The following is a 16302-nucleotide window of genomic DNA, read 5'->3' as shown; positions in this document are numbered from 1 at the left end:
CTCGGGCCGGGCTTGGGGAGTAGACGAACTCCCAGAACCCCATCAACTTGGTATATGTGGGCCTGCGGGCCACTCCAAGCAACAGCCTAGTGGACCAAACTCTCACAAGTCAAGCCTGGCCTCGGGCCGGGCTTGGGGAGTAGACGAACTCCCATAACCCCATTCAGGTAGAACCCATCCAATTCCAAATACAATCAAATGTCCCCAAGTCTCGGTCACTTTGTGATTATATGCGATTAGTTTAACTAAAATGACTTCCATTCCCGAAAATTGGGGGTTATTATCTGCTTATCTTTACACTCTAATAAACTATGTGATATCCGTCATGAAAGTTATTTTTGCCAACAATGCCCAGCAATTTCCACGATCAATCCGAGTGAACCCTCGAAAAAAAAGCCCCGTTTTGCATTTAATATTAAATTTCAGCGAAAATGAACGTCCATAACCCTGATGGGCCCAAATTTTTGTTTGAAAACTATTTTAAAACTGTAATATTCATCGACTGGGAAAAAAAAGTTGAGGTAAAGGTGAAAATTAGCTGATGCAGTCTTTTATGTCGTGTTGATTCAGACTTTTTTATGTGTGGGTTTGATGTATACTTTTATGCCTTGGTGATGCAGACTTTTATCACGTGGTGAAGCAGACTTTAATCTTAGTGATACAGACTCTTATCCTGAGTTGAAGGTAGTATTTATGGAGATTGGTCAAAGACTTTAATGTTATGCCAATGATGACATTTATGCTTCGTTAATGCAAACTTTTAACTTCTATTGATTCAGACTTTAACGAAGTGTTTATGCTGCCACTTTAAAGTCTTGTCTCTGAGAATCTTGCTCTTCTCAAACACACTTGAAACAATTGCCTCCTCCATCGACAATTTAAGATCTCACGAGCACTGTGTCTACACCGACGGCTCAGTCCAATCCTCTACTGGACGGACTGCAGCAGCAGCATGTAGGTTTTAGAGAAATAATATTTGCACACAGACTGTCAGTGTCAGGTTAAATAACTGGCTGACCTCCACACAAGCAGAACTAGCAGCATTACAACTTGCTACCAGTATATTAAAAAAACACAGGAGGAATATTTTGTGATTCACAGTGTACTCTTCAAGTAATTGAAAATTCTCCTGGAAGATCGACAGCAAGAACTTCATATTAGCAATTATAAATGACCTAATCGCTGCACAGAGAAAAGGGTTTCGAATCTCCTTTGAGTACTCTCTTACAAACATATAACCCATCATAATGACACGGACATTGCAGCCAAATTAGTGTGCAACAAAGGTAAAGTTGAATTAGACTTAAGTATCCCCATCTTTGCTGTCAAGACAATATTGTTCCAAACACTCAGGTCTGACAGGAGATAAATTACTGACCCCCAACGACCTGAAAGCACCGGCTTAAAAGACAATGATTTGTTCAGATCTGAAACCTATATCTATGGGCAGCACAAAATGTCCACCAGACTGTGCGACACAGTGATTGCCAGGACCAGGTTGGGTTATCGTTACCTGTGGCAGGTGGCTACCGTTACCTGTGGCAGGTGGCTACCGTTACCTGTTGCAGGTGGCTACCGTTACCTGTGGCAGGTGGCTACTGTTACCTGTGGCAGGTGGCTACCGTTACCTGTGGCAGGTGGCTACTGTTACCTGTGGCAGGTGGCTATTGTTACCTGTGGCAGGTGGCTACCGTTACCTGTGGCAGGTGGCTACCGTTACTTGTGGCAGGTGGCTACCGTTACCTGTGGCAGGTGGCTACAGGTGACGGATGTTAATGGCTTACATGTTCCAGACGAGACTTTAAGTTGTTGACGAAGTTATCCATTTAACACCCATTTGCCGCCACCCCTTAACACCATTTAACACCCATTAACACCATTTAACACCCATTAACACCATTTAACACCCATTAACACCCATTAAACCCCATATGACCCCCCTAACACACCATATCATCCATACAGACACTTCAAATCCGTATATTACACATCATTCGTAAAGAGCAAAGGGGCTCGTTTGTATGACCCTCATCTCAAAATGCTACACTTAAATCATCATTCGGTAATTAGAGTCAATTTATTCTGTAATTGCACCTGTCAATAGATCATGATATCTGAAGGACTATGACACATAGGACTCTCAACGTAATTACGAAAATTAACGAAATGTGTCCATCTGTCTAAATCGTCCAATATAGATAACGGTCAATTAGAGTAGGGGGGGATTAGGGGAGGGGGCTTACTTAACTAGGGGGTATTCATACCCTTTGGGGGGGGGGTATGGGAATCACATAATAAGGGTATGGTACTCTATTTGTGAACAGTTTAAAAAAATGGAGAATTTTATTTAGAATAATCACTGTTATCGTTAGGTATTGATAAGGGCGAGACCGTTAGCCAATCAGATCACACGACACGGATGATCTGATTCGCTTGTTACTTTGCCAGCGTTGCCAGTTGACATGATGGTGAGTGACCGGTGTTTGTATTGGTCTGTGAAGTCCTTGGGTTACAGGTGTTCACCCCCTAACACCTGTCAACATCTGCAGGGCTATTGAGGCCACCGCAAGTGCTTACTGACCAACCAACAAGTATACTGACCAACTGACCAACCAGCAAGTATACTGGCTAACCAACAAGTATACTGACCAACCAACAAGTATACTGGCTAACCAACAAGTATACTGACCAACCAGCAAGTATACTGGCTAACTAACAAGTATACTGACCAACCAGCAAGTACACTGGCTAACCAACAAGTATACTGACCAACCAGCAAGTATACTGACCAACCAACAAATATACTGACCAACCAACAAATATACTGACCAACCAACAAATATACTGACCAACCAACAAATATACTGACCAACCAACAAGTATACTGACCAACCAACAAGTATACTGACCAACCAACAAGTATACTGACCAACCAACAAGTATACTGACCAACCAACAAGTATACTGACCAACCAACAAATATACTGACCAACCAGCAAGTATACTGACCAACCAACAAGTATACTGGCTAACCAACAAGTATACTGACCAACCAGCAGGTATACTGACCAACCAACAAGTATACTGACCAACCAACAAGTATACTGACCAACCAACAAGTATACTGACCAACCAACAAGTATACTGACCAACCAACAAGTATACTGACCAACCAACAAATATACTGACCAACCAGCAAGTATACTGACCAACCAACAAGTATACTGGCTAACCAACAAGTATACTGACCAACCAACAAGTATACTGACCAACCAACAAGTATACTGACCAACCAACAAGTATACTGACCAACCAACAAGTATACTGGCTAACCAACAAGTATACTGGCTAACCAACAAGTATACTGACCAACCAACAAGTATACTGACCAACCAGCAAGTATACTGACCAACCAACAAGTATACTGACCAACCAACAAGTATACTGACCAACCAACAAGTATACTGACCAACCAGCAAGTATACTGACCAACCAGCAAGTATACTGACCAACCAACAAGTATACTGACCAACCAACAAGTATACTGACCAACCAGCAAGTATACTAACCAACCAGCAAGTATACTAACCAACCAGCAAGTATACTAACCAACCAGCAAGTATACTAACCAACCAGCAAGTATACTAACCAACCAGCAGGTATACTGACCAACCAACAAGTATACTGGCTAACCAACAAGTATACTGACCAACCAACAAGTATACTGATCAAACAGCAAGTATACTGATCAAACAGCAAGTATACTGATCAAACAGCTTACTGACCAACTGACTAACCAGCAAGTACACTGGCTAACCAACAAGTATACTGACCAACCAGCAAGTATACTGACCAACCAGTAAGGACACTTGGCTCTGAACATACTTCAGAGCCAAAATATACTCACAGCGTATATACACCAAGAAGCGCAGTATACCTCTCAGTGTATATATATATATGCCACCGTCCAATCCTTGTATATACATTTCAATTTGTTACCCGAGTCTCTCTATTTCGAAATAATATCCATTTAAGGCTAAATGGTCATTTAAACGACCATGAAAGACAACATAGTTCTGAACCTTATGGACCAAGAATGCAAAATTTGTTGATACACAAATGTTGAATTTGGTATTACATGAATCATTTATATTGCCTAATACAACAGGATTGTCTTGAACCTGAAATTAATGGGGAGGAATATTGATATGTCAGATAACAGATAAACATCTCAGAAGTCTCGATTCTGTGTTTTGATTGCGGGGGAAAAACACAGCAGCAAATATCTGAGTAAAAATCTTTACAATGAGTTCACAATCAAAGGAAGACAAATAATTGATTGTAAAAGAGGTCGCAAAGGCATTGTTAGATAGTGGGAAGGCAAATGGTTGAATCATTAAAGCTGAACACCTGGTAAGGGTAGTTGTGAGCAGGTGTGCTCAGGCACAGTGACTACGTAAGCTAGCTCTAAGCTCTAGGGCTCAGTTACAGCCCCGCTCCTGTGCCAGGTAAGTCCACTACGGGCTCACCATAGCCCGTGCTACTTGGACCTTTGTATTCCCAGTAGCTGAATCTTAAACAACAACTTTAAAACAACATAGCTCTTAAATTGTTCGCCAGAGCTAAACATTGGGAGAATAGCATCAGCGGCGTGTGCAATGCCAGCTGAAATTCGCTTAACCCTCACGAGGCTAGATAGGTTAATCTTTAGTAAACTTATGTAAGACCATCACTAGGTAACAGCCGCTTGGCGTGAACGATCCTTAAGCTATAAACACCGTCATAACACGTAGAGAATAGAAAGGCGGGACCCAAGAGTTCAAACTCAACAAGGACAGGACATACTGCACTTGCATGTTGACTTCCATGTATTTGCGTCCATGTATTATTTGCATCCATGTATTATTTGCATCCATGCATTAATTGCGTCCGTGCATTGTGTTCATGCATTAATTGCGTCTATGCGTTAATTGCGTCCATGCATTATTTGCGTCCATGTATTATTTGCATCCATGCATTAATTGCATCCATGCATTGTGTTCATGCATTATTTGCGTCCATGTATTATTTGCATCCATGCATTAATTGCATCCATGCATTAATTGCATCCATGCATTGTGTTCATGCATTAATTGCGTCCATGCATTAATTGCGTCCATGCATTAATTGCGTCCATGCATTAATTGCGTCCATGCATTAATTGCGTCCATGCAATGCGTCCATGTATTTGCTTCCACAAACTCAGCCGGTTAGTCTACGTGTACACGCTGCAACAAAGCAGGAATTTCTCTCTTCAGATATGCAACACTAAACAATTTTTTTTCTGTGAAAAAAAGAGCAATTAGCCCACTCGCAATATTGCTAATTGATCCCCTAAGTAGATTGGTATTCGTCCTCGACTGCTATACAATGCTTTTAGAAGCCCAAGCTTCAAGCTGGACTGCTGCTGCTGCTGGTGGTGGAAGCTTAGGCGGCCACACACAATGCCAAAGCGAACATAAGCTTCAAGCGTGAATGAAACGCTTGATAGACAAGTTAGAATGTTCTCGGAAGCTTTCACTTCAAGCTGATATGTTGGTGGATTTTTACACTTAAAGTTAAAATGATATTGGAACCCTACGATTTAAGCTTGAATGTTCCTGGAAGCCTACGACTGAAGCTTGGAAGCCTCTGGGGTGCTATAATGCAAGCACCAACACAATATATTTATATTCTGGCTGTTTTCCTGAGAAATAATATTTTTGAGACACATTCAGCTTGATTAAAATAAATGAGATGGAAGCCTGCATAAGACCGTTGATTATTTTGCCTGTTATATTTCTACCCCCATGACGCAAATGACGCAAATAAGGTCATGAGGTAATATGTGGACGCAAATAAGTTCATAATTATAAAATATATTTCAACTTTTCAACCTTTCTACCATAATATTGATAATTGCAATATAATTGCTGACAAGACTCAGCTTCCCACTATAATTGCCAATTAATCTGAGCATCTGCAAATAAGCCTATAGTGAAGAAAATAGACCTATGTGGAAGAACTGAACCAAGTAGTTGACCAATGATTTTATATCTTAATCCTATCAAGTATAAGGATTAAGTTAAGGATAAGGATTTTCAAGTTAATCAAGTATAGGATTGAACGCTTAAACACCTAAAAAAACATTAAATGTCCGTGAAATCGCAAAAAAGCATCCGACGTTAGAGTTTTTTTTCATCATCCTTTGCAACCAAAAAGCAATTTTCTTCAAACACATTGATGTCCTTAAGAGACATCAACACACCGCGAGAGACAAATTTGCAACTGAAATCAACACTTTTCATTGATGTTTCTAAACCATTGTTGCAAACAATCATAACCACGATTTACGAACGTTCCAATTCCTCCCCCCAAATGTAAAAGAGTAAAGAGCGTCCTCATCAATAAGGCAAATCGTAAGATTGATAAAATCCGCTCCACCACAGACACATTGATCATACGCTTTGTGGGAGCGGATCCTAAGTGCCACATTTGGGGACGAAGCCAGATAAAAGGATTTAGTGGATATTGATCTTCTCTACCGGGGGATAGAAAGCCACTGAAGATCACTCGTGGTCAATACTACCTTAGGTTATTATATAAGTTGACTTTGTAAGATTACAGTCTAATATTACTCTGTATTATTAATACCTTAGATAACTGCTTAAGATAACTATCTATTAAAATAGCTTAAGATAACCTATCTTGAGATTATCTTGAGATGATTTTGGGGCTTGGCATCCCCGCGGCCCAGTCCCCGACCAGGCCTCCTTTTTGTTACATAGCCCCAGGAAGCAGCCCGTAGCAGCTGTCTAACTCCCAGGTACCTATTTACTGCTAGGTGAACAGGCGCATCAGGGGGAAAGAAACTTGCCCATTTGTTTCCGCCTCCACCGGGGATCGAATCCGGAGCCTTAGGACTACGAAACCAGAGCGCTGTCCACTCAGATATCAAGCCTCGCTGTCGCACCTAAGATAACTAACTACCTGACACAACTAAAGATTACCACCAAAGAATACTGCCTAATATAACTTTGTAAGATTACTACCTAAGATAACTACCTCAGAATACTACCTAAGATAACATTAAGAGCACTCTCGGCCACATCTGCCAAACCTGCCCGGCGAAAAGGCACGGAATTCCGGTGAAATGTCATGACGATATTGTCCTGTATCTGGCTGACTGACTGAGGTAGAAGGGGCTATACGGTGATACAAGAGGGTGAGGATTCCCTTTGAAAGGGACACACACCGTAGGCCAGAAACATCTTGGCTCTACACTAAGGGACTCAACGCAGGGATTCCTGGACGCTCAGGTCATCTGTTTTACGCTGATTGTGCATTATCTGGCCGAAGACGACAAGTTCAATCCCTCCCCCAATCATCAACTGGGTCAAGGAGAAGATTGGAACGACCCCTGTCGCTGCGAAGGACTTGAAATACTTGGACCTGACCAAGAGCAACCTTGAAATTTGCTGTGTTTAGGCCCTGACCTGGACCTACTGGCCTCGTTGTGGTCTAAGAGTACTGTGCAAGGCCGCCCTCAGTGGGGTCTGAGACGGGTTGTACCCAACAGGCCAGTGAGGATAGAATGGCAACTCAGTGTGTTGACTGGCAACTCAATGGATGCCATCCTCAAACGCTGCCATCTTGATCAGTCATAAATTGACTCGACTGAGCTGCGTCACAGGTTAACGATTCATTTTTCTTCGAATCGTCCACAGTCTGGGCACGATTCATCAGGCTCAGCGTCCCCCTTTCCCCCATTAATTATAGCTCAGGGCTTACCCTGGTCAATGGATGGCCTGGTTCGGCCCTTAAGTCTTTCACTCCCATGAATTAGTAACTTTTTTAACTGATATTAAATTATTTACAGCTTTCCAATAGTTCTTCACTAAAAATGGGGTCGAACAAAGTGGTCTGTTTTAAGTCCCCCCCTATTATTTCCTGCCTATTTTGATCTATTGTAGAAAAAGTTCAAAGCTAGAAGAACTTCCTGTTGCAAAGGCACTATTAAGGTTAATGTTTTCTGCTGTACTGGTGATACAGTTTTATTGACAGCGACTAAAGGTGCCATTGAAAAATAGCATCTTGAAAAATAGATTGAGATGTGTGAAATATATAGTGATAAAAACACCCTAACGCTCAGTCCTGTCAAATGTCCTGTGAAATTATAATTCACAGGATTCGTTTTGACCAAATCTTAATTTAAGCTGAAATTACCGGGGAAAAGAGATTCCAGTTAGGTATTTAGAGAGTAACTGGGCCATCTTTTATCTCTAACGAGACAACTAGTTAATTATTTAGATGCTATTAGAGGCCTAAAAGTTAAAACAAATATCATTATGGTTGAATTTGGTTTTCTTGATAACTGGTTCAAATTAAAACAAAATAAATATACAAAGTCTCAGCTTGTATGATGAGACCTAAGTTGATGAGCACTATGGGACCTATACAACCACATTGGTAGGCTTAGTTGAGGAAATCTACTGGTAAGAGAGGTAGATGCGAATCTACGACCAGGGTATTGCCAAGTCGCACACGCTACCACTACACTACCGATGACTTAACTGTTAATGAAAGAAATGCGTCCATGTATTATTTGCGGCCATGTATTAATTGGGTCAATGTCTTAATTGGGTCCATGTATTATGTGCGTCCAAGCATTATTTGCGCCTATGTATTATATTAATACATAGACACTGACTCATCGTCTACACATGAATGATACGTTTTCTTCCTGTGAGAGGAAATCCCTCATCCAGCACTAACGCAATGAGCTCTCTTCTCTGGCTCTCTCTCCTCCCTGGCCAACCAAACTTATCCAAGCTTGATTGATAGGAAATAAAGCTTAAGAATTAGTGAAGTATACAATGATGAAGCAGGTGTATAGGAAAGAATTAGTGAAGTATACAATGATGAAGCAGGTGTATAGGAAAGAATTAGTGAAGTATACAATGATGAAGCAGGTGTATAGGAAAGAATTAGTGAAGTATACAATGATGAAGCAGGTGTATAGGAAAGAATTAGTGAAGTATACAATGATGAAGCAGGTGTATAGGAAAGAATACAACACCAGATAAGCGGGTGGGAAAAAATACAAGGACACCTCCTGCAGGTGTCCTTGTATAATGAGGTGTAATAATGCACATTATTATAATTGTACTAATTTAGAAATTAACATTACTAAGTTGCCGTCAAGAATCATTAGTTGTTATTAAGGTCGTCAAGAATCCTCTTGTTGACAACCACTTAAAAATCCAATGGAAATCAGATCTATGTTACGAGTTCCGCGTTCTGAGTGGTTCTGATCGAACCTGGATCAAATATAATAATAATAATAATAATAATTTTTATTTAGGTAAAGGTACATACATAAGGAGATTTTATAAAGTTTGTTGGCTTTATAGATAGAGCTAGTACATACAATGCCTAAAGCCACTATTACGCAAAGCGTTTCGGACAGAAACGCTTTGGCAGAAACGCGTTTCGGGCAGAAACGCGTTTCGGGCAGAAACGCGTTTCGGGCAGAAACCACTATTTCGCAAAGCGTTTCGGGCAGAAACGAATCATATGTTTATGATTGACTGCGAAAGTCAACTCAGAGGGAAATCACTACAGGACACTATGATCTACGTGACAAACAAACTCAAAGGTGAAGAAAGATTTATATCACCGATAAGATAGATAGAGATAGATGAGGAGAGGGAATTATCAGGGGAAAGCGCCAAGTTCTTACAACTATATAGCTCTTGGAAGGGGTCAGGATAAGGATTTGGGATGGGACGGAGGGTAAGGAATGGTGCCCAACCCGTAGGACGGTTGGGGATTGAACGCCGACCTGCATGGGGGAATCAGTTCTATTGCTGGTGTTACCTGTGATGGAGCGTCACGTTACCTGTGATGGAGCGCCACGTTACCTGTGATGGAGCGTCACGTTACCTGTGATGGAGCGCCACGTTACCTGTGATGGAGCGCCACGTTACCTGTGATGGAGCGCCACGTTACCTGTGATGGAGCGCCACGTTACCTGTGATGGAGCGCCACGTTACCTGTGATGGAGCGCCACGTTACCTGTGATGGAGCGCCACGTTACCTGTGATGGAGCGCCACGTTACCTGTGATGGAGCGCCACGTTACCTGTGCTGGAGCGCCACGTTACCTGTGATGGAGCGCCACGTTACCTGTGATGGAGCGTCACGTTACCTGTGATGGAGCGTCACGTTACCTGTGATGGAGCGTCACGTTACCTGTGATGGAGCGTCACGTTACCTGTGATGGAGCGTCACGTTACCTGTGATGGAGCGCCACGTTACCTGTGATGGAGCGCCACGTTACCTGTGATGGAGCGCCACGTTACCTGTGCTGGAGCGTCACGTTACCTGTGATGGAGCGTCACGTTACCTGTGATGGAGCGCCACGTTACCTGTGATAGAGCGCCACGTTACCTGTGCTGGAGCGCCACGTTACCTGTGATGGACACTGACAAAACCTTTTCCCTTCCACTACGTCAATATTGGTTTTTAATATTGAAAAAATATATATATATATATTGTTGTTGAAGTCATCTGGATACAGCGTGCTGGCCTGTGTCCGCATGTATCCCCCAGTAAGCACCAGTGTGCTCAAATTAGAGACCGCCAGCGAAGCACAACTCATCACAGAGTACTCTATTTATTACAGAGCCGGCTCTGTTGGATAGAGTACCACGCCAATATAATTCCTTCCTCACTCTACATATGAGTTGTATTTTTTACTTTTCATTTGCTGTAATTAAAGAGCGAGCGAGACTAATGCAAGAGTATAGTGAAGATCATCAATCATCACTTTTTGTTCTACCCGTCTTCTGAGTTTCTTGATGATCATAAGGGAACGTCTTGACCTTTCATTGTCTAAACTGCTTGTTGAAGAAAACCAAATTAATTTAGGTTGTATATAATTCTCATAACAAAAAAAAAAAATTGTGGGAAATGGAAGGAGTTAATTGAAAACAAAAATCATGTCATTTTAAATTATTAAAATATATGCTAAATATCTCTCTATTATTTTGGTGTTGCGATACAGGCTTGAATAAACTTTTAAGAACAGTTGACTTAAACACAATGATTGACTCAGTTGAAGATTGACTCAGTTGATGAAGATTGACTCAGTTGATGAAGATTGACTCAGTTGATGAAGATTGACTCAGTTGAGGTTGATTGTTCACGTATTATAGCTCATAAGGAAGAACAATCAGATTGTCATTCCATCAATGATTGAGTGGCAAAATGACAGAGTCTTTCCAAAGGTAAATGCCATGTATCTCGTGGTAATTGCCAGGTGGTTAAAGTCGCCAGGAGCTGAGCAACGTTCCTGAATTGATTTAAGTGATGGCAAGTGTGTCTATGTAATGGAGCGCTAATACAAGGAAAATTGATGTGGTTACTTTCAATGAAAATGGTCGAGCGTCGAGGGCCTCATTGTAAGTAGCACGACAGCGTCGAGGGCCTCATTGTAAGTAGCACGACAGCGTCGAGGGCCTCATTGTAAGTAGCATGCCAGCGTCGAGGGCCTCATTGTAAGTAGCATGCCAGAGTCGAGGGCGTCATTGTAAGTAGCATGACAGCGTCGAGGGCGTCATTGTAAGTAGCATGACAGCGTCGAGGGCGTCATTTTAAGTAGCATGACAGCGTCGAGGGCGTCATTGTAAGTAGCATGACAGCGTCGAGGGCGTCATTGTAAGTAGCATGACAGCGTCGAGGGCCTCATTGTAAGTAGCATGCGCCTAGAGGGTCAGTCTTCCTTACTTTCTGTAGAATATCATGGTGTAGTGGTCAAGGGCGTGTGCTTGGGGCTACTCCTGGACGGTAGAGCACCGGTCTCGCTTCATCCAGGTCGGAGTTCAATCTCCGACAGTCCCAAAGTTTTTTTGTTATTATTTTCTACCACATACGTGGCCACACGTTTACAAAGCTAACCAGCATATATATATTTTCTTCTGTCCTCCATTCCTTTTCCCGTCCAATTCCAAATCCTTATCCTGACCCTTTCCCAGGGGAAGGAATAGTGTACTAATGATAATAGTAAATATAGTTATTAACTAACTGTTAACATATAGTAGAAACAGTTCTAACTAACTGCTGTTGTGGGCAATGACTGTCTTAACAAGTGCTTTAGGCACTAACTATTCCCAGGCACCAGGAAACTAATTCACCCGAGCGGTGGCGAGGGTACTGACTCACCAGGCTGGTGGTGTTGGCAGTCAGCACGACACGTATACACTGTGTCTCCAACAGGCTGTAACTCGTTACTCCTCGAACCAATGGACAACACTCCTCTTCCTTACGTCAATTTCCAGGCGATAAAACCAGCCTCGAGGCTCTACAACACCCGAATGAATATTGTGACAAAAGTACATTACATTGTGCATAAATTGACACTATACATTTTCTATAAATTCCCCTCGCTTTTGAGTTAATACAAATTATTTATGTAACAAATGCTGTGCCATAAGGCTATTACAGCAGCAGTAGTCACAGACCTTTCTAGGTCCATATCTAGTGAGGCTAACGACTCTAAGGCTATTACAGCAGCAGTAGTCACAGACCTTTCTAGGTCCATATCTAGTGAGGCTAACGACTCTAAGGCTATTACAGCAGCAGTAGTCACAGACCTTTCTAGGTCCATATCTAGTGAGGCTAACGACTCTAAGGCTATTACAGCAGCAGTAGTCACAGACCTTTCTAGGTCCATATCTAGTGAGGCTAACGACTCTAAGGCTATTACAGCAGCAGTAGTCACAGACCTTTCTAGGTCCATATCTAGTGAGGCTAACGACTCTAAGGCTATTACAGCAGCAGTAGTCACAGACCTTTCTAGGTCCATATCTAGTGAGGCTAACGACTCTAAGGCTATTACAGCAGCAGTAGTCACAGACCTTTCTAGGTCCATATCTAGTGAGGCTAACGACTCTAAGGCTATTACAGCAGCAGTAGTCACAGACCTTTCTAGGTCCATATCTAGTGAGGCTAACGACTCTAAGGCTATTACAGCAGCAGTAGTCACAGACCTTTCTAGGTCCATATCTAGTGAGGCTAACGACTCTAAGGCTATTACAGCAGCAGTAGTCACAGACCTTTCTAGGTCCATATCTAGTGAGGCTAACGACTCTAAGGCTATTACAACAGCAGTAGTCACAGACCTTTCTAGGTCCATATCTAGTGAGGCTAACGACTCTAGGGCTATTACAGGTGTTGTTGTTGTTAAAGATTCCCTACCTGGAACATAAAGTTCCAAGTAGCACGGGCTATGGTGAGCCCGTAGTATTACAGGTGGCTTGTTACATACCATAGAGGGGGGAACTTTGAAATTTCCTATCCACAGCTCGAGCTGGGAATTCATTTTAAATTCAGAGTAACACTCGCACACACCCTATTCACATTTGCTATTAGTACGGCTGGCGGGGTCTGCAGTAACAGCAATTGGCAGGCTCGTGCAATACTCGTAAATTGCAGGGTTTCGGAGCGCAATATTGAGGCTGAACTACGGTCTGTGTTCTGTGTCCTACGGGCCTGCGATGGTCTCTCCTCTCTACCGGTTGTGGGAGATACCATAGCTATAGCCTCAACCGGTTGTCACAGTTCTGTAGAGTCATATATCAGACAATGCTGAACAGTTGTTTTGTGTCCTATGATGTTCATATTACTCTAATCATTGTGTTGATAATCTTAGTCTAATCATTGAATGCACAATGCGTTTGTGCATTCTCAGAAGATTTGCTCGTTCTCTAGGACACATGTGTACATACATGTGTCTCTTGGATGCGTGTACATATATGTGTCTCTTGAACACATGTGAACATACATGTGGCTGTGTATGTCTCTTGTCATTGCCTCGACAATGGATCGGAATTATCTCACCACGACACAGATGTTGTGTGAGAATAATATTAAAAGCTATACTACGCCCCCCAAGTAATATAATAAAAGCTATATTACGCTCTCCAAGTATTCTAAAAAAAAGCCAAATAATGCCCTCTATAAACCCACAAAATGCTTTATTAACTTGAACCTTTTGATGTACTGTCGCTCTCTATCACTGGAAGCCGAAATAGTTTTACAATCCATTTAAGAACACAAACATCAATTAAAGGTCGACGGTGATATCTGACCCATTCGATGCAGGTGTATATATATATATATATATATATATATATATATATATATATATATATATATATATATATATATATATATATATATATACATATATATAAAGCCTAAAATATTTGCCAGGTTTTCATCTTACAAAAATTTCATAAGCCAGCAGGGGATCTCGCTGTAAAATATCCACCCAAGGATTCCAGAGGAGAGCGATGGCCGGCCGGCCGGGTGCTGCTCTATAGAGGAGAACCAAAATTAAAGCAAATCTCGTGATCTACTGTTTAACTTTTCCCTCCTTTTTTTTCCATTCTTTTCCTGTTGTCTTCGTGTTCTGACCAAGAGCCGTGTAGTGGTGCTGGCTTGGTGCCTTCGGCCCGACATTTACCTCTCCTCTTCAGCTTCAAGAGGAGAGATCAAGAGGTTTCGTAATGATATCTTTATATTATTCTGAATACTGATGAGGTCACAAGAAAGTGCAGTTTCTTCACGCTATATATCCAAGGTGATGATCATGTTACAGTGATGATGGCCAGTAGTGATGATGGGGCTACAGTGATGATGGCCAGTAGTGATGATGGGGGCTGTAGTGATGATGGGGCTGCAGTGTAATCACAAGAGAAATTCATTCAATAAAATACTGAGATAACAGACACATGAGTTATTTCATTACAACACAACGTAAATTAGACTGCAAACCATTTACTAAGTACTTAATAGGAGTACTTCCCTGTTGGTTATCCAACCACTTGGGCTGGACGGTAGAGCGACAGCCTCGCTTCATGCAAGTCGGCGTTCAATCCCTGACCGTCACAAAGTGTTTGGCCACCATTCCTTCCCCCCCCCACCCGTCCCATCCCAAATCCTTATCCTGACCCTTTTCCAGTGCCATACAGTCGTAATGAACTGGTTCCTTTCCCTGATAATCCCTCTCTTTCCCATCCTGTTGGCTTGAAATGGCAAATACTCCAGCTTACCCAGACACCAACATAGAGTTCTATCACTGAACAATCTTATTTTCAAGAATATCAAGCTATATCTAGCCCATCCCCGAGTCAGTGAGATAACATGGAATATCTCACTATAGCTGACCTACGTGAGGTAGTCAGAGACAGGACCACATCGACTTGAGAATGGTCCAGGACAGACCGAAACGTCGTCGTCCCTTCAATTTCTAGTGTGTGGTCTGGTCAACAGGACCACATCAATGACCAGTTTCACGCCAAGTCTCTGCCATTGTCCGGCGACCTCGTGGATCGTGATACCACTAGGGAAACGAGAGAGGTGGTGTCGGAGGATAATTCTCGTGACGATGGAGGGCGTCTGGGGTCTAGAGAGAAATTGCTGTGTGGACTAATGTTGCAATGTCAGCAGGTTAGTGGGAGCCACACACGATCTGTACCGGTAGTTTCCCAAATACACAGGTTACAATAACTTAACAACTTGCTATAACCTGTAACCTATAACCTGTAATCTATAACCTGTAAACTTCACAACAAAAATAGCTCAACTTCTGTTATTTTTTTATTTATATTTTTGTAATCTTTATAGTATATATTTTTTACTGCAGTTTTGGGGGGAGTTGTTTCTTTAAATGTTAACAAGATACGTTCATTAGTGGAAGAAATTGCAGAAATATATGGATGTGAGTAGCTGGATAATTTCACGAGTGTATGGGGATGGATAAGTTCATGAGTGTGTGGGGATGGATAAGTTCATGAGTGTGAGTGGTTGGATAAGTTCATGAGTGTGAGTGGTTGGATAAGTTCATGAGTGTGTGGGGATGGATAAGTTCATGAGTGTGAGTGGTTGGATAAGTTCATGAGTGTGAGTGGTTGGATAAGTTCACGGGTGTGAGTGGTTGGATAAGTTCATGAGTGTGAGTGGTTGGATAAGTTCATGAGTGTGAGTGGTTGGATAAGTTCATGAGTGTGAGTGGTTGGATAAGTTCATGAGTGTGAGTGGTTGGATAAGTTCGAGTAGGTTTAGTTGGATAAGAACGTGAATGCCAGCATCTGGCTCCTCTTCCTCTATAATATATATTATATATATATATATATATATATATATATATATATATATATATATATATATATATATATATATATATATATATATACATATATATATATATATATATATA

General features: G+C 41.8%; 1 protein-coding gene across 1 annotated transcript; it reads left to right on the top strand.

Moving 5' to 3' along the window:
• Positions 1–12499: 12499 nt before the first annotated feature.
• Positions 12500–13288, top strand: LOC138371571 (streptococcal hemagglutinin-like). Its single transcript, XM_069336455.1, has one exon. It carries the CDS (start codon positions 12500–12502, stop codon positions 13286–13288), a length of 789 nt encoding a protein of 262 aa, XP_069192556.1.
• Positions 13289–16302: the final 3014 nt, after the last annotated feature.

The sequence above is a fragment of the Procambarus clarkii genome, chromosome 36 (assembly GCF_040958095.1).
Source record: "Procambarus clarkii isolate CNS0578487 chromosome 36, FALCON_Pclarkii_2.0, whole genome shotgun sequence".
Classification (NCBI taxonomy): Eukaryota; Metazoa; Arthropoda; class Malacostraca; order Decapoda; family Cambaridae; genus Procambarus; species Procambarus clarkii.
The sequence above is the reverse complement of the archived record's forward strand: the minus strand, read 5'-3'. Positions and strand labels throughout refer to the sequence as shown.